The sequence below is a fragment of the Conger conger genome, chromosome 2 (assembly GCF_963514075.1).
Source record: "Conger conger chromosome 2, fConCon1.1, whole genome shotgun sequence".
Classification (NCBI taxonomy): Eukaryota; Metazoa; Chordata; class Actinopteri; order Anguilliformes; family Congridae; genus Conger; species Conger conger.
The window spans coordinates 57686113-57710330 of NC_083761.1; the positions used below are offsets into that span (position 1 = coordinate 57686113).

The 24218-nt window shown below is 40.5% G+C and overlaps 1 protein-coding gene across 1 annotated transcript in view; it reads right to left on the reverse strand.

Annotated features, from left to right (window-relative positions):
• Positions 1 to 11848: 11848 nt before the first annotated feature.
• tnrc18 (trinucleotide repeat containing 18) overlaps positions 11849 to 24218 on the reverse strand; it is a 72831-nt gene continuing 60461 nt past the window's right edge. The window contains exons 23-30 of the mRNA XM_061231023.1: positions 22643 to 22718; positions 22184 to 22292; positions 20724 to 20840; positions 19877 to 20026; positions 17557 to 18848; positions 17108 to 17344; positions 16788 to 16862; positions 11849 to 16702 (exon numbers count right to left, since the gene is read on the reverse strand). Of these exons, the coding sequence (XP_061087007.1) occupies positions 16496 to 16702; positions 16788 to 16862; positions 17108 to 17344; positions 17557 to 18848; positions 19877 to 20026; positions 20724 to 20840; positions 22184 to 22292; positions 22643 to 22718 (2263 nt within the window). The 3' untranslated portion in view covers positions 11849 to 16495. The remainder of the gene's footprint in view (positions 16703 to 16787; positions 16863 to 17107; positions 17345 to 17556; positions 18849 to 19876; positions 20027 to 20723; positions 20841 to 22183; positions 22293 to 22642; positions 22719 to 24218) is intronic.

The following is a 24218-nucleotide window of genomic DNA, read 5'->3' on the forward strand; positions in this document are numbered from 1 at the left end:
TCCGCTGTTGCGAGCCAACATGCACGACGGTCGGAAAAAAGAGTTATTTTCCACAGTCAAGCTTGAACTAGTCTGGTGGCTTATTTCAGGTTTTGTTTGTGTTCATTCCATTATGTTTTTGTCACGTTTACCTGTGTTCGCTCGGTTCAGTTTAGTTATACTTACAAAGCGGGAGATCTGTCAAGTTGCCAATTTATATCAACATCAGTTCTAAAACAGGACTTTAATCATTAAAAACAGAATAATAATCATCATCATCAACAACATCATTTGTAAAGCACCTTCCATACAGCAACGCAGCTCAAAGTGCTTGACAGAGTATACCAAATGATACGATACAATTCACAACACTGTGGCGGGACTGATGACGCCGCCACTTGGTAGGGTTGTGCTATTGGATGAAGTGCTGCAAATTTGAGGGAAAATATGTAGTAAACTAGGAGTCCAGCTAGGAGTCCAGCAGCAAGGGTGGATTTTATTTACTAGAACGGGCCGCTGAACCACACAAAGAATAAAATAAAAAAAACTAACAAAACATGACACAAAATGTGCACTGAATACTGCACAATGTCTGTATCTAGTTCCAGCCTCACAGCTGACCGTCGTCCAGGCAAGAGCAAAAGCAAACTGATATGTGTCAACGGCATACCTGGTTAGAGTGCAATAAACAGTTTCCATCTGAATAGCATACCAAACATTCAGAATACACAAAAGGCAAATAAATCAGCATAGCCCGAAATTAACACATTAAAATCATATCAGTGCACACGCATTCCCCACACCCCTCCACAATAATAGTTTCCAGAATCACATTCTAAATAGAAAGGCGCACGCTTCTGCCCCAGCCTCCGACCAGAATGCAAAACCTGGAAATTTCCCATGCCACAAGTAATGTAAAGAAACAACGCTAATATTGTACACAACAGGCCTACACGTATAAAAATGTGAACCGCATTGTTAACCTCATAAGATGTTAGAAATGAAAATCATGTATAATAATTGCATTGTTGCTTATGGACAATGCAATTAAACCAGGGGAAATAGAATGGGCAAAATGAAACGCCACATGCTGGTGCTTATAACGCTACGTTTCTTCTTCATACGAGGAGACAGGGGAGTGAAAAAGCAGAGACGCTCTTTTTCACACATTCTGTAACAAGAATAAAAAGACGGTAAAGCAATAATATATTAATTTTGTCATAAAAAGCGGGTGAACCTGTTAAAGTTGACACGTAGAAAATACATTGCAACTCGGTAAAATAAGACTACGCAATAATTATAATTAAGCGGAGTAGTAAAAGTGCAAAATATCCAACTAAAACAGAGGTCAATTAGTTATTACTAATTGAAAGCAACAGTGAAAAGGGAGGTTTTAACTTTTTTGAGGACAAAGTCTAGGCAGCCGTCTCACACTGGGCCGATGCTACTGTTCCGTACAATGTCATCTGACACATGTGGTGGCAGGACATGCTGTGCTGAGCTTTTCGTTGAACTGATTCAGCCTGCTTTGGCTCCAGCTCTGCAATGGAACGGTGGTATACTGGTGTGTGTCTGTACAGAGCAGGACTGAATTACGGTGTGCTCCACCGTGTTTCTAATAACGTCTTTCTCTAAATGACTGAAAGATATTTTTTATTTATTTATTTATTTATTATGACAGAATATATAATCAGCTGTCTTTCTTCCTCTTTTCCTAAATTTGGTTCTCAGTGTAGTGTCTTTTTCAAGCAATGTATACACTTCCCTCATTGGGGGTAGCTAGGGGCTGAGTATGGTGGTAAGTGAATTTACTGGAGGGATTAATTGCTTTAAAATGAGCCCTGACTGTTTAGGCCTGGCTCTCTCTTGACCCCCTGCTGCTATGCCCAAACACATTTTTTTGTCTTTTAATCTATATTAATGTAGTACCTCGCGCCTACATGTCCGTCTGGCTGGGTTTTACTGTGTGGGTGCTCAGGAAGACCAGTGAAACATGTATCTGTGGCTTGCTGCCTTTAAAACGTGATTTGGGAGCTATGGGCAAAATCAAATTCTCCGACATGAAAGTCAAGTACAAAAAGCATTAAAAGAAGAACCAAACAGATACATTACAGCAACAAGAAATCATAGCATTCTAGTATATTTTTAGGTAGGAATGCAGTTTCCTTTCAAATTCCTGTTTCATTTTTCAAGATACTCCCATTAAAACAAGGACAATATTTGTAATGTACAGATTAGGCTATTTTATGTGTAACAAAAAACTGCTTCTGCAGTAATATTCTGTACCATGGTGCTCTGTGCAAAGCATTGAAATTGAAAGGATTCCCTTTTCTTTGAAGATGGTTTGCTGTTTGAAGTTCTGCTCACACATAAATGCTGAACCGAATGTCAGTGGATATTAGGAAAAACACTTTCACAAGGCTGCTGCCACGATGAATGCTCTGCACTTAGGCGCTGAGCCGATGATTTTGTTTGTCTCATTATGCTACAATGCCATGCTGAAAACCCAACAGTACAACAAGGGCAGCTTTAATTTGCATTATCAAGAGTGGTTTTAGGCTCAAGCAGGGAGCAGAAACAGTAAGCAGCTCCTCAGACATTTTATAATTGTGCTGTCTTGCTACTATATATTCACATTGGTACAAAAGCACAAAATGGGCCCTAGAGTAATTTGATAAATCAGTGAAAATTGTGTTTAAATACTGTCATGCTAAACAAGGAAGATGTGCAAACTATTAAAGTGAAGAAATGCTAATTCTATTATCATAGCGGAGACAAAAGAGGAACAATGCAAGGACAAAATAACTAATTGCCAACAGGGCAATGAGTAGTATCAAAACAAAATCGGAAACTGTGTTTGTATTCAATGTGTTTGTAAACTGTGAGATGTTCTGATGCAGTACATAATTTCTCTGTAAACTCTAAAGAGACTGTTCCCAGGAGATTAGCCGTTTCTCTCAACCCACCCTGTCTGGCACCAACAATCATTCCACGGTCAAATTCACTTGAATCACAATTCTTCCTCACGTTGATGTTTGGTCTGAACAACAATCAAACCTCTTTACCATGCCTGCATGCTTTTATGCATCAAGTTGCATGATTGGCTGATTTGATAGTTGTATTAACATGCTGGTGTACACATCTACCTAATAAAGTGGTCGCTGGGTGTACAATAAAGAACCATGTTGAAGATAATGGAAAAATTGAGGTTATTTATACAGTTCTAATAATTAGCCTAAAAAAGGTTGGTGCACTCCCAGCTGGCTAGAATCCCTTCAAGCACTTGCCATCAGGGGTAGGGCGTATTTAAGTCTGCCATGGGTCTTCAGCTTACTGCTGCATTAGCTCCTGCCAACACTGTGCCAGGTGCCAGCAATCTGTGAGTCAGGGAGAAATGCACCTATTCTCCATCAGAGAGAGCTGTCCCGTGTGATATACGGCCTGTAGCATGTGCTTCCTGCATGTGTGCAGGTGCTACTGGGATGACTTGAGAGGAGTGATTAGTGATCCCTAGAAGGAGGAGGAATATGTGCAAAGAAAAGCCAATGAGGCTCTGCCCACAGGAATTGACTGCACCACATTACCTTTCATTCTGTCACAGAGTGCAACACCATAAACCACATATGCAACTTTAATGTAAATGATCTCCCAGAACATGGTCTCCCACCCCAAAACGAAGCATACTGTACATTTTGTTACAGGACTGATTATGCATCTGCATAGTTTGATGGGGTATTATGAACATTACCCAGCCATCTTTATGAAACCCTACATACAAGAGTATGTGTTTTATCTGTAAGGACCATCGGCTCCCCCTATGAGTCTGGTTCTTCCCAAGAGTTCTTCTTATCTGTTTTTCTTTGCCACCACATTGCCATAGGTTTACTCTTGAGGGGGTTTTAGGTCAGAGTCTACTGTAAAGCAATGTTTGTAAAAAATTGCTATATAAATACATTTGATTTGGTATCTCACAATCCACCAGCCATATTTCAATTTGTACAGTTTTTAAATTGCAATCCAGTTGTGTGAAATGGCAATGTGATTTAAAGCCTAATTTATTCACACATTGCTAAAGACAATGCTGCCTTGTCACATGTACTGTATTGAAAGGAAAATGAAATATAAAGATATGTTATAATGCAAAAGAAAATCTTATTTAAAGGCTTCAGTTTTGTTGCTAGAGATGGCAAGGTTTATGAGTCATTAGTTCTAATAGTGACAGCTGGTACTAAACTGTCAAAAGAAAACAATTTTCTTGAGTATCCATTTCATCGTATGTGAGATAGGCTACTGGTTTTAATTTAGAATAGTACTGTGTAACATTTGCGGACCAATTTGGACACATTTAAGCAGCAGTCTTATAGCAGCACGGGCATAATGGGATATCTTTTCTAAGAGAAGCGCTTTAGAGCTGAGTGGAATAGTGCTGCTGGGTGAATTAAGTTGTGTACACATTCATATGGCAAAACAAACTCGTTTTCCTACTTTTACAGAGAGGTCATTGATTTATGGTTCAGGGGTAATTTATGCATGGCCCTCACTGCAAACACAATTCCTGCGGTGAGCTTAATCTCAGAGAAAACAAAAATGTTCCCCTGTTAATAGCAACCTCATTCATACAGTATGAAAGCTTTGGGTACATATTCAGAAGTTAATTCCTCAGAAAGACATGCGAGTTACTGTGGCTGTTTGGATGCATATTCCGCCATCATTTGGACACAAACAAATGTATAATTCCAGACTGATATGGCGTCTGGTTATCAATAACTTCTATGAATCTATAACTATCTCCATTAGCTTTGATGAGTTGTGTATTAATATTATAAACATTGCATTTTAATTAAAACAATGATAAATCTTAAATGGAAATAGACAAATGCACATTCATAAATTGTTTTTATGTGCATACGAATATAAATCTTTCAATAGTTCCATATTTTGCACACTGAATTTGAATACATGAGTTTTGGTATAATTTTCACAAATTCATCATTCATAACTGACCATGATGCACTCAAGCAACTTTGCTGCTATATAAACACTACATTCTGCCCACTTGTCAAAGGGGTGATAAGCCATACAGTAGTTGGTGAGAGGATTTAATCTATTCATCGTCAAACCTGATGAAGATCAAGAGAAACGTACAAAAGGCCACCAATATGCCTTGCTCGTTAAGGAGACAGCACCTTCATGCCATTTGCATTTTGGAGGCTAAATTAGGTCCTTGCCCTGTCATTCACTCTCTGGAATGTTCTCAGGCTAGTAAAGCATTACAGCCACAGTCCCTCAGGGATTGGCTAATCTGGGATGATCTGGGAGAAAGTGTAGCATGAAAATCTCAAAACAAGTGAACAGCTCAACAAATGGGTCTGAAGGTTACATTTTAATATTCTGTGTGGCCAACATTGGAAGAAATATAGGCTGCAGAAATGCAGTGAAAGCTTTTCTCAAGGTTCCAGATGCCATCTCTAACGCAGCTGGAACAAGCCAAGCCCTGTGCTATGCGTCTTTTCATCCTGCCCAGGTTTACCAGAGCTGTCTGAAAAGAGCAGGACAAATTCATGTCTGTCCATTTTACATTATATAATTACTTTCTAAATATGTATAAACTTTGAATGCATGCAGCCGGACAGAGATAGTCATTGATAGATTATGGTGTGTTGTTGATGATGAGGTCCTTGAGGTGAAATCCACTGTAAGAACTTTAGCTATATAAGGCAGTGGTGTATCTATTCATTCCTCTTTGCTCACTGCAAGCAATTATGGCCAAGTGTCAAGAGGAGGCATATTATAAGGAGATGAGCAGGCAACTAAATTCTCCATGGTCTCATCAACACTTCATGCGGTCTGCTTGCATAGGTGTGGTTACCCATCACACAGGAGGTAAGAATTGTATATACGGTTACCCCCGGCAAACATGCACACACGTGTATGAAAGGAAAATGAATTCTCAAGAAAGGGGAGCACCATGGCATTACTTATCATTCAAGCAATGCAAGCAAAACACAACTCTATCATACATTATCATTCACTGCTCAACTGAACAGATTCCATCTCCACTGCCATTTCACTGTTCATGGCCCATTGATTAATTTGCCATCACAAGTGTATTATAACATGGGGAAAATGAACGAAACTAAATACAAATTGAATTTTGTATCAAGTTAATTTGCAGCACCAAAAACTATTATGTTCCTTTGTATGTGGTTTGCGAGCAATTTATTTTGTGTCACATCAGCAATAAGCTACAATACAAATAATCCAACACCAGCCCTGAGGAATATATAAGGTAGAAAACAAAAACAAAGGAAAAGTGCATTTTAACCTCACTACAAGATTAATTTACTGTTGTAGTAATGGACCCAGGATTCAGTCACGACTGCATCAGCCTGGTTTAATTGAAACTGGGTTTGTCAGGTTCAAGAAGAGTATAACTGAATATGATGTACTTTTGTACCTCATCAGTAGCCTTCAGCATGGACCATTCATCACCCACATTGAAAACCTTTTATATATTATTATAGTCGTTATAGGTATGACAGTATAGAAAAGGGGGAGTAATGATGGCATGTCTGTACTGAAGCTTGTGACTGAACTTACGATGAGGCCTAAACAGCCCTTTGTGAGGAGATGCAGCTGTAGTGTGCCCTCTGCAGTGCATTTTCCCTAAGTTATAGATATCACAAACCATGTGACCTTGACTTGCTATGTTGGAGGACAAGCTGCCCATTTTTCCACCAGGGAGAAGAAAAGTAAAGGTTGTCAACAAAAAGAAGAGCAAGGTGGATTTACAGTTAAAGTAGGCTGCCAGTTATGCAGGAGCGAATTGTTTCTCCTGAATATTTTTTCCATTGAGTTCAACAAGAAAAACAATTCTAATGAATAATACTCTTATTGATATAGTCAAAAACCGGAGAATGAAATTGAAAAAACGTGAGCCATCTAGCTAGTAATAGCTGTAGCTAAAGTAGCGCGATAAATGCTGCTCCTGTCACAGTCATAAGCTAGACAAATCATGCAACATGACAAACTACTTAGACATTGTACCTCTAGCTATCTATCTAAACAGTTGTTAGTAACCTAACAGTATTCCTCTCAGGTTTATGTTAGTAAGGAGGGGGAAATGGAGCTTGAATGTAGACCATAGTGTGTGCCCGTGAACTTTTACTTCAGAGCAGTGGTGATAAAAATAGCTAGTGAGTTGTTCAGCTTCATCGTTATACTTTCTGAATTTCTAGCCAACAGTCCTAAAGCCTACATCTACAATCACACGGACACATCATGGCATTTTGCAACTCGGTTATCAAGTCGAGGTTTCATTTACGGATTTGATATTCCAGTAGCAAACTAGCTACGATGCCAAGTGGAAGTTTTCATCGTTGATTATCCACTCGTCTTCGGAATGACTTTACGTCCAAAAGAGTTATGATATAACCAGTTAGATAGGATATATGAGTAGTCATTAGGGTTGCCACATTTGATTTGTGAAAACCCGGGACATTTGACGCGTTGATATGCATTGATATGCACGTTGTATATCGTTTATTTTTATTTTTTTGCTGCTGGTTGCTTGTCTGATTTTGCTCTCCCGTCCTCCTCGTCCGTCTCTCCCTCATTTTATAAAACCGACAAAATAAAAAATCACAAGTATTAGACGATTACCTCTAGGCTAGTAGCTAGCTGAACTTTCCTACGGTGGGGTCGTTGAAGTGAATGCACGGGCCAGACTGACAGCCCGTGCAGCAGTTACTAGATAATAAGGTAAACTTTCGTATTTCTGCTACCAATTAAAAAGAAGTATAAGCATATGCCAATCGTCGCTGTTTTACTCATTTTTACCTGTTTACAGACACGGGATTGGATGTCTAAACGTAAAGAGGAAAAAACTGAATAGCAGTAGAAGAATCCGGTTTCATTTGGAACTCTTGACATTTAGAAGTACAAAAAACCGGGACAATTCGTGTCCCGGGAATAATCATTTTCCGGGGCAGTCGCTCAAAAAAGAGAACAATCCCGGAAAACCAGAACGTGTGGCAACCCTAGTAGTCATGGTTCCACAACATTTATTACAGTTGTGTCAAAAAGTGTTTGCCCCCTTCCTGATTTCTTATTTTTTTGCATGTTTGTCACACTTAAATGTTTCAGATCATCAAACAAATTTAAATATTAGTCAAAGACAACACAAGTAAACACAAAATGCAGTTTTTAAATGAAGGTTTTTATTATTAAGGGAGGAAAAAAATCCAAACCTACATGGCCCTGTGTGAGAAAGTGATTGCCCCCCCCTGTTAAAACAAAACTTAACTGTGGTTTATCAAACCTGAGTTCAATTTCTCTAGCCACACCCAGGCCTGATTACTGCCACACCTGTTCTCAATCAAGAAATCACTTAAATAGGACCTGCCTGATAAAGTGAAGTAGGCCAAATGATCCTCAAAAGCTAGACATCATGCCGAGAGCTAAAGAAATTCAGGAACAAATGAGAAAGAAAGTAATTGAGATCTATCAGTCTGGAAAAGGTTATAAAGCCATTTCTAAAGCTTTGGGACTCCAGCGAACCACAGTGAGAGCCATTATCCACAAATGGCGAAAACATGGAACAGTGGTGAACCTTCCCAAGAGTGGCCGGCCGACCAAAATTACCCCAAGAGCGCAGCGACGACTCATCCAAGAGGTAACAAAAGACCCCACAACAACATCCAAAGAACTGCAGGCCTCACTTGCCTCAGTTATGGTCAGTGTTCATGACTCCACCATAAGAAAGAGACTGGGCAAAAATGGCCTGCATGGCAGAGTTCCAAGATGAAAACCACTGCTGAGCAAAAAGAACATTAAGGCTTGTCTCAATTTTGCCAGAAAACATCTTGATGATCCCCAAGACTTTTGGGAAAATACTCTGTGGTCTGATGAGACAAAAGTTGAACTTTTTGGAAGGTGTGTGTCCCATTACATCTGGCGTAAAAGTAACACCGCATTTCAGAAAAAGAACATCATACCAACAGTAAAATATGGTGGTGGTAGTGTGATGGTCTGGGGCTGTTTTGCTGCTTCAGGACCTGGAAAACTTGCTGTGATAAATGGAACCAGGAATTCTGCTGTCTACCATAAAATCCTGAAGGAGAATGTCCGGCCATCTGTTCGTGACCTCAACCTGAAACGAACTTGGGTTCTGCAGCAGGACAATGATCCGAAACACACCAGCAAGCCCACCTCTGAATGCCTGAAGAAAAACAAAATGAAGACTTTGGAGTGGCCTAGACAAAGTCCTGACCTGAATCGTATTGAGATGCTGTGGTATGACCTTAAAAAGGCTGTTCATGCTCGAAAACCCTCCAATGTGGCTGAATTACAACAATTCTGCAAAGATGAGTGGGCCAAAATTCCTCCACAGCGCTGTAAGAGACTCATTGAAAGTTATCGCAAACGCTTGATTGCAGTTGTTGCTGCTAAGGGTGGCCCAACCAGTTATTAGGTTTAGGGGGCAATCACTTTTTCCACACAGGGCCATGTAGGTTTGGATTTTTTCCTCCCTTAATAAAAACCTTCATTTAAAAACTGCATTTTGTGTTTACTTGTGTTGTCTTTGACTAATATTTAAATTTGTTTGATCTGAAACATTTAAGTGTGACAAACATGCAAAAAAAAAAAATATTTATCAGGAAGGGGGCAAACACTTTCACACCACTGTAGGTGATTTTGTTGTAAAGTACCTTATTGCTCGCTAGTTTGGACTTTCAACTTGGTCCTTGGGATGTTTCAGCTTACTAGTTAGCTTAAATCTGAGGAGAATAGAAAGCATTAAATGTAAGCTTACCAGTGATCCAAACAAACCATTTTTCCCGTAAGGTAGCTACAGGTAATATATTTAAGTTACATGCTTCGATGGAATCCCTTGCATTATTTTTGGACCAAGTCACAGTAGCCTTAAGTGATATCTGCTATGAATCCCAATGTTTTTAGAGAATTTAGCAGAAGAAGAAACAATGACGAGAAGTCAGAAGAACGATCTGAGAACAAAATAAGCCTATATATTACTTTTTCTTGAAAGGTCATGAAGGCTGATTTAGGCATACATGTAACGGCCAGGGATTAAAATTAAAAAATTATTCCTATCTATAATCTAGCAACTTCCACTTTACGTTTAAAATTTCACCTTGTGTGTGTTTTTATAGGCCTGTGACTGGCTTGCTAAATCATTGCTAGGCTCCAAGGGTCTGGTGTGCTCCTCCCATTGAACTGTGTGTATATTACTGCTACACCCATCACAACTTGCTAGCTAATAGGGTGTGGCATGTAACATGTAAACTGTAATATGCACTACTGTAAATCCCTTCAGCAAATAGCGTCTACCAAATCACCATATTATAAATTGGATCTCTTGTTTGGTAAAAATGGGAAGAAATTCGGCCAAGAATTGGAAAGACAAGTGGCTGTCTAGAGCTCAAGTGTTGCTTTGATTGCCTGTGATAGCCTTTGCCATCATCCACTTTTATTTAAAAAAAGAACAATAATGATAAGCTTATTTGGTTTCCAGTACTGGTGAAAAGAGCGTTTCACAAGCCGCTTGCTCTTGAGGTGGAAATGGCGTTGAGCGGGAGAGCAGGCGTCCAGGCCGGGGTTCCTGCATTTTAATTGGCTGTAATCATCCCAGCCTCAGGCCTCAGGGAGTAAGGAGGAGTCGTGTGTGGAGCAGGAGGAGAGAAATAAGGTAGCACATTTTAACATGCATGCTAAGGTTAGAAAGAAAATGAAATGTTTTACATATTTTCATAAAACTACAAATGTTGATAGGTGTGGTGAATACAGAGAATAGGTAGGGCTTCAGAACTTCCCTGTGTCTTTCTCTTCATCCCCTTTACCTGGGACACACCGATTGCTTGTTCTCATTATGTATTCTTATGTTTGTAGGATACTAAGGAGGAGTCAGCCAGGGACCTGGCAGAGAAGACCCTGCAGGTGAAGGAAGAGGAGAGTTTGAGGGAAACGGTCGAAAGCATCCTGCAGAGGATGGAGAGGGTGGAGAGCAGGATGGACAGGATGGAGGAATGGCTGCAAGAACACGCCTCCATCCTGCAAGAAGTCAGGAACATGGTGGCCATGATTTATGGAGGGGCGGAGGGGGACTCAACAGGGTCTCAGTGTGTGATCCAGGTAAAGGGCAAAAGGTACAGGGAAAGACGGGGCTGAATAGAATGGAGAGGAGGCAGAAACTGATCAGAAGATGGAGAAAGTAGAGAAAGGGATGGGGATGAAGAGGATGGGGCAATGAAGGAGAATGAGAAAGTAGCAATGGAGTTTAAGGGGGTAGAGAAAGGGACAGAGGGAAAGGGAAACGTGAGGAATGAATTGGAGCCTTTGGAAATACAAGCACTGGTATAGATTTTCAGTGCTGCAAGACAAAATTCTAAATTAAATCATCAATCATTTTTGAACATACACTATAAAACAAATACAAAGTTTACTTGATTGTAGGGAAATGATTGCCTTGAAATGTAAATGGAATTCTAGAACACAATACATGACGATGTTGTACACAAAGATGTTATACACTCTATTAATAAGCTATGATCCTTTCTAAAATTATCTAGCTATGTTAAATTGAAGCCCAAGTTTGATTGCTAGCTACATAGCTACAATCTCCTATAGCTAGCTTGTGTTTTACTTGTGAACATTAAGTTGTATGGTCAAGCCATACTTAAATGAAAAGTAGTATGGTGAAGGCTGTACTGGCCATACTGAGCATAATGCTCTTTGCGAAACGTATTGGAAAGTATTATTATAAATACGGATCTTGACTATTGTATCATAAATGTAACGCAATACCCTTTTTTGAACATAAAGCAAAAGCTTAAAAAAAAAAACACTTCAGTGAGGATTTTCTTTCAGTTTATTGATGGATAAACTATAAAATCTTGAGTTACTAAAATGCTTTAAAAGGAACACATTGTAAAACTGTAGTATCCATTAAAAAAAGTTCCACTTACATGAATTTTACACATGAGCCACACAGCCCTGTAATTTTTTTCTTTCATTTTTTTCCAATTTTTTTTCAATTTTCTTTTTTTTACATGATTAACAGTTTATACAAAGATATTCATAGCACATATCACCCTCCCCCGAAATAAGATCATTTACAAAACACTGATGCTCTTAAAATTCCAAAATATGCTTCTTTTGTAATAATTTGTAACAGCTCGTAACACAGGACCTTATCGATGGTGAAGGAACGATGGAGCAAAGACCAGCGAGGGACCAGCCTCCAGTCTGCACTCATTTACACATTCTTCTTTCTCCTCTATCTCCATGCATTGCATCCCCACTAGCAGCTACCTCAGAGGACTCCATCAGCAGTATTGCACAATAATCAGAGTGGGACTGTTACATTACAGTTAGGGGGGGAAATGGGTACCAAAATTAAAATGAATATAAGACCGCGTACTAACTTAAAATACACTTCCAAAAATCCAAATACATCCAGTCATACAGACAGTATGCACAAAATACACATTTCAAGCTTTCTGTGATACTGTATGGTAGTATGGACATGATAAGTAGTGAATAAACCTCCACAGTACATCACAAATAAAATATTTGGAGTCACAAAGTTATACTGGTAGAATGTAAGCCACAGACTGTCATACATATCTGCATTTCAAGTATTTTTCTAAGACTCACATATGGACAACTAAAATATTTTTTGTGAGTTTATCAACCTGAAGATGCTTGTTTGGCCAATATGGTGACCCTGGTCTCTTCTGGTCTTTTCCACCCTCGTGAAGATAATTATGTGGCCTACAGTACAATCATTTCAGCTCTCGTGGTCATTTAAAATGAGTGGCTAGTCGGGTCCTCCACAAAAAACTGTATTAAACGTACAGCAAGACTCTACACGGTGAGCGGCTGCAGTGAGATTCTGAGGCGAGCATTAAGGGAGAGAAGCTTTGGATACATCCACATTCAGTCGTGCGTCTTATTGTACAACCAAGCTCAAGGAGACAAGGTGATGGAGAAACAGGAAAATTAGCTACAGTAACTAGGTATTAAAACACATTCCTTAAACACAAGAAACGTGGAGCTCAGTCTGCAGTCATACCGTTAATCTGTAGCATAATTGTATGCCTAATTAAACCACACCCAATATACTAGGGAGTTACATTTATCAAGTTGTGAATAAATATAATTTTAGGGGCACTTACATATCAATTAAAATATAAGGCTTTGAACTTGGACAATGTTACAAGAAAAATATGTTGGAAAATATGCCGACTGATATATTTAGAGTTGGACACTAACACTTAAATAATATTTATATAAAATTGTATTTTATCCATATTTTAGAGACACATCAGCTCAAATGAAAAAGAATGTGCCTGAATGCACATATTCCTATAGGATGGCCTCATGAATCAAAAGACAAAGGCAAGGTGAATCATAAGGGGCCAAAAACATGTCTAAACCGTAACTGTTTTAAAAAATAAACATTTAAATAAAGCAATGTAAACAGCATTAGGATTAATACCATAACTGTCAGTCTGATGAGTTTCAAATAGGAGAGAGGCAAATTTATAAATAGCATTAATCAAAATGTGAAATGGTCCTTCTAGAGAAAATGTACTAAATACAAATGTCTGGCATTTTAGAAATTCATCTAAAAAAAAAAAATCTGAGTTTATGACATATTTAACTTGATGCAAATGACATTTACTAATGCTGATGCAAGTATTGTCCTAATTTGTCATGTCACTTTAATAATCTCACATATTAAGTTTGCAAAATTGACCTGCCAGTTCAAATTCTTGATTACTGGGATGGCAATTATAATTATTTTTGTCAGAGTTCACATTTTATATTTCTATGCCTACATTTCTTTTCACTAACTAAATAGCCTCGATAAAAGTCATTCAAAATTGTTTATAAAAAATAAATCTATTGACTATTATTACAATGGTATAATGAAATAAACATACATGCATTAGGTAATATCAGGCACATATAAAGCAAAGCACATTAATTAAAACTCTATACATCATGGTGGCAAAGAAAAACAAACCAAAAAATAGTTTGGAGTTAAGGGCATTTGATTGGTCTTGATTGGAAGTGCAGCAACAAAAGAAACTGGCTCCCAGCAGTAGTATAGAAATGACAAGAGGCTCTGGGGATGAATGGTGCTTTCTTTGGATTACAATACATTAGGTAAAGGGCCATATTTACAATGAGCTACATCAAAGTGGACTTTCACAGAAAGACACAAGATCAGTCTTTCAAATTAGAGAATACTTTCTAAGCATGAAATAAAGGCTTTAACATAGGCATATGTTATAATTACCATAAGTAATATGGAAAATCTAGGAAATCCCTATAAGTGCTATACAATATGCGCAGGTAGAAAGGCAGCTAAACATTACATTGTAATATGATGGGACACTTCAGTCCCTCTCAATTTCATGCATCAAAGTTTCCGACCTTTCATTCTGGTAATTTATTTTGTTCTTGGGCTGTTTTTTATGAAAGTGCTTTTTTCCCCACAAGAGAATAAAATGTTTGGCTGCATGTCTCTGGTTGTCTAATGGGGAAGGAAACAATCTGTGTATGACCGAAGCAGAACAAGGTGCCGCAGAGTTAAAAGTCACAAAAGTGTCTCACCCCTGCAGTGGCGTGAACCATACATGGTAGTGAATACAGGAAAGATGGCACTTTAAATGTGAATACCATCCTACTCATACCTGCTTTGACAAAGTAAAAGGTAAAATACCTGCAAATCACATCCTTGCTCTAGATTGTCTTAACAGTTTTAAGAATTGTCTTCTACTCAAGGCCTTGGGCAGTGGATAAGTGCTTTCTGTTGTACATTCTTGTCTCTCAAAGTAGCTGCTAAATACTGTTAAGTAATAGAACACATTTCCCCTGTATTCTGTCCTGTAATACAATTATTTATACATATTGTGTGCTGTCGAGTTAAGATCCAGCAACAAGATTAAGCAACATCCTCATCTTTAGGTTTCCTGATTTTTTTTCTTCAGATATTATTCACAGTTTTATAAAGCTTTTCTTTTTAAAAAGTTTTTGTAACAATATAGTACATGAAATTAAAACAATACAATGTATATCTTTATATGTAGTATATACAAAATATTAGGATCCCTTCAACTCCAGTTCAACCTGACTCACAAAAGGTCATGTTCCTCTTATGTCTTAAGGAATATAAATCATAATGAATATGCTGGCAAGTTTATTTCCTTCCTTTTTCTGGGGTTTGCACAGTTGAAAGCATGTGCTAACCTTTCCAAGGAAACAAACTGAAGAAACCAAGCAGACCAATCTCTTGCAGAGTTCAAAAACATTTGGCCTGCTCCAGTGTTCATGTGTGATAGAAGTGGTTCCTTTCAAAGTGCTTGAATTGAGTCTCTGGCTGTCCTCAAATCTCAAGATTAGTGTCATTGATAGGCATTGCTGATGCTATTGTCTGGTCAGTGGCAGAGGATCAGTGAATTATGACAGGGGCACATCTGTCGTTTTTGTCAAAAGACTTCTTTCTTTAAAACACCATGAATTTATTTGCAGAAGGTAAAATGATGACAATGATGATGTTAAAGATGATGATTTCTCAGTTTAACATGCATTGTCATGTCTGGTAAATCGTTCCATAGGTTGGATGCTAGGCTCCAAAAAGCCAGAGGATCATTATGAGGTAACCTCTGGCCTCCAAGATGTGCAAATCCTCCTAAGAGGCGTCATCTCTGATTTAGGTTTAGGTTGCTGGTGGTGGTGTCTAGGGTGGGCGCTGCGCTACATCTCTCAGACAAAACAGGGCCTCAGCTGTATAGATGTGCTTTGCCTCACAGATGTTTGTGACACTTTTCCCCCACTGCTTCAACTTTCACACGCCACTGCCACAATCCCAGCATGCCCAGGGAATGAAGGAATGAGGATGGCATCTCTCCTCCCACGCTTCCTTAGAGCTGGATACTAATGATCAAAGTCTTATTCACTCCATGAACTGGTTAAAATGTCCTCCTTGACAAGTCCACTGATTTACCTTTCCAAAGGCTGCAATTTGTCATCAACATGTCGTCATCATGCCTCCAAGGACACACAGTTCTATATATATTCATATATAGACACACATGCACACATACATACATACTGTGAGCTGCTTTTGACTTCACTTTCACTCAGTCAAATAATTTCTAAATATCTGGGTGATGTGGGGACTAACAGTTCTAGAGACACCTTAAAATGTCATCCAGTCCAAAGCAGCCAAGGATTCACTTTCTGTGAAGGAGCCTTATGCAGCACTTCCACTCCACATCCATAATGATATTCCCTTTCACTGCATTGGCCAACAAGCCTTAGCAAGGCTTCAAAGTCAGTTGTGTCCTTGAGCAGAAATCGCATTGTTACTTGACAAGGCTCATCTCTTCCCTGCAGCCAACACTACACTCCTACTCCTGACGATAGACAGTCTATCAGCTGTGGTGAAGATTGGAGCTGGGGCATTCAGGGTGACGGGGCATATTCAGCAGATGATGGGAACTCCGTCTGTGTTGAAGATCATCCCAGTGGTTGGCTCATAGGTCCCAGCAAGGTAGTACAGATCCTCGCTGTCCTGGTACTTCTTGGTTTTAATCATTTGTTCATACTGTTCCAGACTGACCACCAGACACTTGTGAGAGACTGTCTGTACGTCGTTTTCGTCAATGTGAGAGGACTGGTATAGGGCACGCTGCAAGGAGCAAAAAATAAAGTTTAGACAAAAGTTTCATACACGCTTATCTATATCACAACGTGGTGGCTGACAGACTTCTCACCTCCATAAAATCCTTCCTCTGATTTGAGAGCTGTAGAGCGGCTGGGAGCCCCCTTGCAGATTTCTGGTCCCAGACCTGTCCAATGCAAATCAGCAGAAGATTCATTTTAATGTTAAGACATGGTGAAAGTAATGGAACAATATAGTAGTAACAGCTCATAGTGATACACAGAAAGCATATATGATCGCTAATACCTCTCCTACTGCTACATGTTTAACATATTGGGTGTGATAAATGGCCTTATCTCATCAAATATTGTCATGTTAATATCATTAAAATCCAAATTTAGTCAATGACAGTTAATAAGAGACATGGCAAACCTTTCCATCATGAAGCTTCTTCCCTGGGTTGGTTTCCTCAGGGTGGTAGAACCACTTCACCCTGACCACCATGTTGTTTCCCCAGGACTCCCACATGCTCTGGATGCGGCCAATGTATGGCAGGTTGGGTCGGCCGGCAGAGAGGAACACAGCACAGTCTCCAATGCGGATCATCTCCTTCCCACGCATAATGGCTTTGTAGAAAAGCTTCTTAGCCTTTCCTTTCATTCCCCGCCTCTGCAATATGAAAGCCAGGCTCTCCAATAAATATCTTTAAATGTGCAGCCTGGCACTGTTCATTTCACGTGTTGGAAGCCAATGGAAAATACTTCACTATCAATCGGTGCAATAATTTTCAATATGATCATTTAGTTTGACTAAAGATTATATAGTATATATAGTACATAGTAGTCAGGTTAATTCATGTTAAATAACTGAAAAGTGTTCACCTGTGTGGGTTTTCCAAACCATTTCCAAAGCTGCCTTGCTGGGAGAAAGGCAGCGATCTTGGGCCTGTTCTCCACCGAGGGTAGCCTCTGCCGCTTAGCCAGCTCCTTGGTGGTGGGCAGGTGGATGCCCTCTCGTTTCTTCGGCCGGTTCTTGCCCTGCTGCTGTTTCTGTTGTTTCTGCTGTTGCTGTGGAAGCTTCTGGCTCTTGGCTGGGGACAGCGGGGGGTCCTGGGCCGCTGACTGGCTGGACTGCGGCTCCTCTGCCTGGGGCGGAGTCTGGGGGGCTGTGGGAGACGACTGGGCAGCAATAGAGGCCTCCTCGTCCGAACTGCAGGATGAGTCTTCGTCTGTTGTGGTGGAGGAAGAAGAGGAGGATGACGAGGAAGAGCTGGAGCCAGAGGATGAGGAAGATGAGGATGATGAAGAGCTGCTGGTAGAGGAGCTGGAGGAGTTGGAAGAGACTGGACTGGAGGTCCTGGAGCTGGTGGATGGATCTCCCTCTTGTTTCTCCTTCTCCTGCACCTGCTCTTCTTCCTCTCCATCGGACTCTGAGGTGCAGCTACTGCTGGTGCAGTTGGACTCCTCTTCCTCATTCGCCTTAGGCTCCTTAACCTTCACTATCCCATCCCCACTGCTGCCCAGTATTCCGATGCTGTAGGTGGACACTGCACCAGCCTTAGAACTTTCCTCCTTCTTCTCTGAAGCTTTGGCCTTGGGTGCCTTCGGTTTAGGTTCAGCTGGTAGTACAGGGGCATACGCCATGCCCAGCACTGGCTTGCTTTCCCGTTTGGAAAGGCTCTGGTCCTCCATCATCATCAGGGCTTTTGTTTTCTTGGTCTTAGGGGACATCACACCCTCATGGTCCAGCTTGATGAGCATCTCAGACTCAGGTTGCTTCCTCTGCATCTTTGTGATGGACCCCTTTGCCTCCTGGTGCTCCTCGCTCTTCCTTCCCTTCTTGACCAACTTGACTTTTCCTTGGCTACTACTGTCACTAGGCAGAAATGAGCCCAGGGGAAATGACAGGTCCTTGTAGAGATCCACTGACAGGACTTTTCCATAAAGGGCAGATGTGTAGGGTGCCTGTAGCTGGGAGCTCACTTTGGCTGGAGCCTTGGCAGCTTTCTTCTGCAGTTCATTAGACACTGGGACAGAAGAGCTGGCTGTGCTAGCCTGCTGGCATTTTCTGCCGGGCCTGGTTCCTGGTCCCCTGGAGGACAGAGGCCTGTCTGTGGTCTCGGGAAAGACAGACACTTCCACCTGCTTGTGATCTTCTGGGACAGATTCAGGCACTGTGAGGGGGCAAGAGGCCATTAGTACTCAATGCGGACTGCCATTAACTCCTGCTGTGCTAAATTACCTTTCCTATTCTGCTAAAATGGCCTCTATTCCCATACCTAATTTCTTTAAAATGAAATATGTTAGCTAGTAAAGCTGCTTTACTTATAAACTACAGTATTTATTCCCCTGGACCCAGTCCACAGCTCAGTAACATAACATAAGGTAATAGCGAGAATGGGCCATTCAGCCCAGAAATGCTCTCCTTTTCCTACCCCAACGTGTACCAACTGCTTAGTTTGCCTAAAAGCTAAATAGAATCTAGCATCGTATCAAGCTGGGTCTTCAAAACCCCCAGTGTTTCTGCCTCCACTACATGTCCTGGCAAGCTATTCCACACATTGACCACTCCCTGTGTGAAAAAACACTTCCTGATATCTGTATGGAATTTTTGCCAAAATCCATTTGTGCCCTCTCGTTCTGCTAACCGAACTTACCCTGAAGAATGGCCTATAATTCACTTAATCCCTTTAATGAATTTAAAAGCCTCAATCAAATCAAGCCCCAAGTCTCCTTTTACTAAGTTTAAAGAGATTAACATCTTAAGTCTATTCATATAGCTCTTAACTTTTATACATGGAATCAATCTGGTTGCCCTTCTCTGAACCTTTTCCAGCATCCTCTATATCTTTCTTATAGTGTGGTCCCTAGAACTGCACACAGTACTCCAAATGTGGTCTAACTAGAGTATTGTATTAGTTGAGTATAACTTCCTTAGACTTATACTCAATACTCCTTGCTATGTATCCTAGCATCCTGTAGGCCTTTTTTTACTGCTACTGTACATTGACTAGAACCTGAAAGGCTTTGGTCAACTATTACCCCCAAGTCTCTTTCAACTTGAACACTTTCCAGTTTTGTACCCCCCATAAAGTAATCCTGCCTCATATTTTTATTTCCTATGTGTACAAACTTTACAAATTTCATTTGCTAGTAACTGGAGTCTGGAATCTTATATTATATTACCACAGGATTGTCTTACCTGGTTTAGGCTTGGGTTTTCTTCCCCTTTTTTGAACGGGTTGTTTTGGGGTCTGGGTGCACACCTCCTTGTTATTAGCAACATCCTTACTGGGTCTCCTACCACGTTTCTTTGTGCTGGGTACAAGAAGAGCTGGAGAGGGTTCAGCACCTGCACAAATGCACCCATCCCGGGAGTTCAAGATCCCTTCAGACAATATGCAGAATGCATGTACACTTTTAAAAAATAATCACTGTTTGCTTTTGCATTTACAGTGGTCTTTACTAAATTAATGTATTGTTTATTCAGAAGATTCTAAGATTAAGTTGACTAATCTTAATTTCTAGACATACAGACAGCATTAAAAATAAATGAATACTTTTCTTATCAAATATTATGCAAGGGGACTACAAAGTACGCAGCAAATGTTTTTCTTTGAGAACTGAAACAGATTTTCCCACCAGAACAATTAAGCATTAACATGTGCAATGCATGACTATGTTCACAGCAGGTCTATTGATGCTAATGTTTTCTCTAATCAGTCATTAGTTGAAAAAACGCCACTATACGGGGGAGAATGTTTAATCGTATGCATTAGACATGTGACAAGCTGATAAATTATAGTAAATGCCATCAAAGGTACTTCACTGCCAGATTTAGAAAAACATATTTTGTTTGCAGTATTCATCATCAAGCTTCAAAAGCCAAACCAAACAGACCAGTAGTTGAACTAAATCCAAACCAAACACTTGTGTGTATGCTGCGTTTACATTGCTTAAACATTATTTGAATATTTCAGTGAAGTTAAATGAATTTTGCATGTTTTTCTCTCAAATATTTGCCTGAGCCAACGTTATGAAATACCTACACTGGATCTTGTAGTCGGGAGGGAGCAGTCGAATGTGTGACAGGGGAATTCTGCCCGTGTCTCCATCGTCAAACTCCACTGCTATTAAGTCATCGTCCATGTCTACATCAGGATTTCCTGTAATCACAGGGAGGGGGAAGCTTTTGAAAGGTGGAAATTACACTTTATTACACTTTCCTTGAATGGCTCATTGGCCATTTTAACCTCTCCTGCCATGTGTGGTTTCTAACAACATTCCCGTGAAACCGCAACTTGAACGCCCATGATTAAATGTAGCGTGATGCATAATCACTGTGTCAACAAACACCCCAGATGAAATGAGCCAGTGTGCCTGTGGGGTCTTTGGGGTGACGAAAAGCTGTGATCTTGAAAAGTGAACAGGAAAGAAAAAAGAACACAAATGTGAATGTATGTGGTTTGAGTACCCAACCTCCCCAAGATCATACAAGTATATGTGGAGGCATGGGACCAAGGAAATCTCCACAAAGGCTGGCCTGTGTTACAGCCACCTCAGAGGAAAAATGACCCCACCTTATTCAAATATGAAGAGCCTTTCTGCCTCCCGGCTCTCCCTTTCTCAAGGTATGCGTGTATGTGTAAATGTGTGCAATCAAGCCTTTAGTGCAGGCTCTGTATTCCTGCTCCCGGTACACTGCAATGAATGGATTCTCTCTGTGTGCTACAATCTCTGCCTCCCTCCCTCTCCCACAGGTACGGAACACACACAGCCACAAAGTGAAATACAGCAGCCACTGTATTATGAGAGGAGCTAAATGAGCCTTATTTTTCTCAGCATCCTGACATATTACCATCCACGGCCCCCAGTCTAAGAGGTTTTTTGACCGTTTTCCAAATAACTATCTCCTTACGTGGAATAACGGGGAGAGGCCCACACTGAGCTAGCCACCTCATCCCTCACCCCCATGTCACCACACCCCAGACTCACTGGGCTTCTAATCAGCCCATTAATGTAACTCTCTCCCCAAAACTGGTTGAGAGACTTGGTGGTAGTGAAAGGCTTGCATTTGGCTACTGTGTATAGTGCAATGACCCATTCTGCATGCATAATCTCACTTACTAACTGGACATGTGGCAATACAAACATACAGTGTTTAAAACACAGTTTAAAACTGGATGGGACCTTTCTTTTATTTTCATAATACCCTCTAACACTGCTCCCAAATTTGAGTATTAAAATATAATTTTATTTTATTCATATGAACAATCAGGTTTATACCAAAAGAAGAAGATATGCTGGAGACATTGTACACTGTATTGTGATACAGCAAGGGTTGTGGCAGTCCTTGAAGCACTGAACTGCAGGCCTGAGGTTTAGGCATCTGAATAACATAACATCCTTGAGGAAATCCATAAATAATATAATGAAACGTAATGTGCTGAACTGATGAAGGCACAGTGCTGCATGTGACATGGTAACTGGGAGAGAGGGAGGTCTTTACCTCTGACCACAGTCCCTGGATACAGGCACCGGTACTGCTGGCTCCAGTAGGCTGCGATCCTGGTGCCTTCTGGGAGGTACCTGACCGAAGGAGGCTTCACGTCGATAATCTGGGGGGAGGAAACAGCATTGCCAGCATGAAATAACCACAGGTGCACAGGCTAAGGGACTTAAATATGTAGAAGTAAATCACTTGTAAAGGACGCAGAACAATGAACGTACACTGCCCAAGAAAAGCTTTGACAAAAGACTAAAGATTAGTGGAGGTTGGCTTTATCTTTATAAAACATGCACAGTGAGCTCAGCGGGAGCTCACTGCATGTTGGCTTAGAGGAAAACAACTTCATAAATCTGTCCCAGAGTGCCCAGTGTAGCCTTGGTAGATTCTGGCAGCGGAAAGACCCTCCCCTCCCCTTCTCCCTGCCCTCGCTGGTTCACCTCGACAGAACGGGGTACTCACAGCTTCCTGCAGCAGCTGCTCCAGGCAGTAGATGTGAGGCCTGTTTCCTCGCTCCCCCTCCACCAGCACTCTGTATCTGCAAGGCACGACCCACACTCGTCAGAGCGCACCACCCCACGCTACAGGGCAGGGGGTGCATCTCCACGCGGAGCAGCTCCCCTTCCGCACACAAGTTCACATCCCTGTTCAAGTGCAGGCTTCAACTCCCGGCTGCGAGTCGAGAAGCAGTGGCAGGAAAAGGTCATAATTGAACTTTTTTTTTTTTTTCGTAGGAGGTACACTTTCATTTTATTAGATTTTATCGATGGAAATGGTGAACCTGGGAGAATTTAAATAAGCTAAGAGCTCAAGCAGATTTTTATGTTAAGTCAGGACTCCTCGGAGGAACAAACATTTCTTTGAGCAGAGTCTTTGAAACTGTAAACCCACAAGCATCTGACTTCTGCTGGTAGCCTTGCTCATGGGTCCTTGGAGAACTGGGACTTACAAGGGTAAGACAAGGGAGCTTTAGGGTGATTCACAAAAAAACTGGGTTGCCTGATAAAGATCTCTCTGCATACATTTTTTTTGTTTTCCAATAGAATGTAGGAATAAACAGAAAATGAAAACTCCCTATACATCATCTCGTGGCAAAACATATTTCAGTGGGTGTCAGAGATTCCATAAATTAAATCTAGAGAGCTCTGGTAACACAACAATGAATATTTTTCACGGTAAAACAGCTTTCTCTTGAGACTTAAATGAAGTTGGAATCATCAGGGTTAGAGGTCACAGACCCCAAGAGAATTCTCGGTTAACGGTTTTTAAATTCACCATTACAGGCTTGATGCAGAAAAAATTTTGCATCACCTGCTCTCTGTATAATTCATATGTTCTGTATATGTTCATCCCACTTGGATAATGCGTATGTTGTGACTTTCGTTTATTGTCGTCTTAATTTATAGGCTACCGAGTGGATACCAATCACCAAGTAAATCTTGATTCCTTTTCAAAAGCTTTAACATTTTAGGATTCTTATATGCTTAGCTAAAATGGTCTTCGGATTTGGCATTGTAACCTAACAAAGCCCCATCCAGTGTTTTACCAAAATTCAGCATCATAGATAAATAATTTGAAATTAACTATGGGTGCTGGAAGCAAGTGAAACAGAGAAATGGCTACATACACTCACTCATACGGATATGTTGAGGTGCACAATTAACAGAAGGCAAAACTTTATATATATGATTTCAAAATTGCAATTACAAGCTGAAAAAAGCATGAATGGCAGTGTACACATTTCTTAAATTAAAATGGAGTAGAGTTCTTCCTATGTGCTTTCTTACAGAGCAGAGTTCTTCCAATGTGCTATCTTACAGAGTAGAGTTCTTCCTATGTGCTATCTTACAGAGCAGAGTTCTTCCTATGTGCTATCTTACTGAGCAGTGTTCTTCCTATGTGCTATCTTACTGAGCACAGTTCTTCCTATGTGCTACCTTACAGAGTAGAGTTCTTCCTATGTGCTATCTTACTGAGCGGAGTTCTTTCTATGTGCTATCTTACAGAGCAGAGTTCTTCCTATGTGCTATCTTACAGA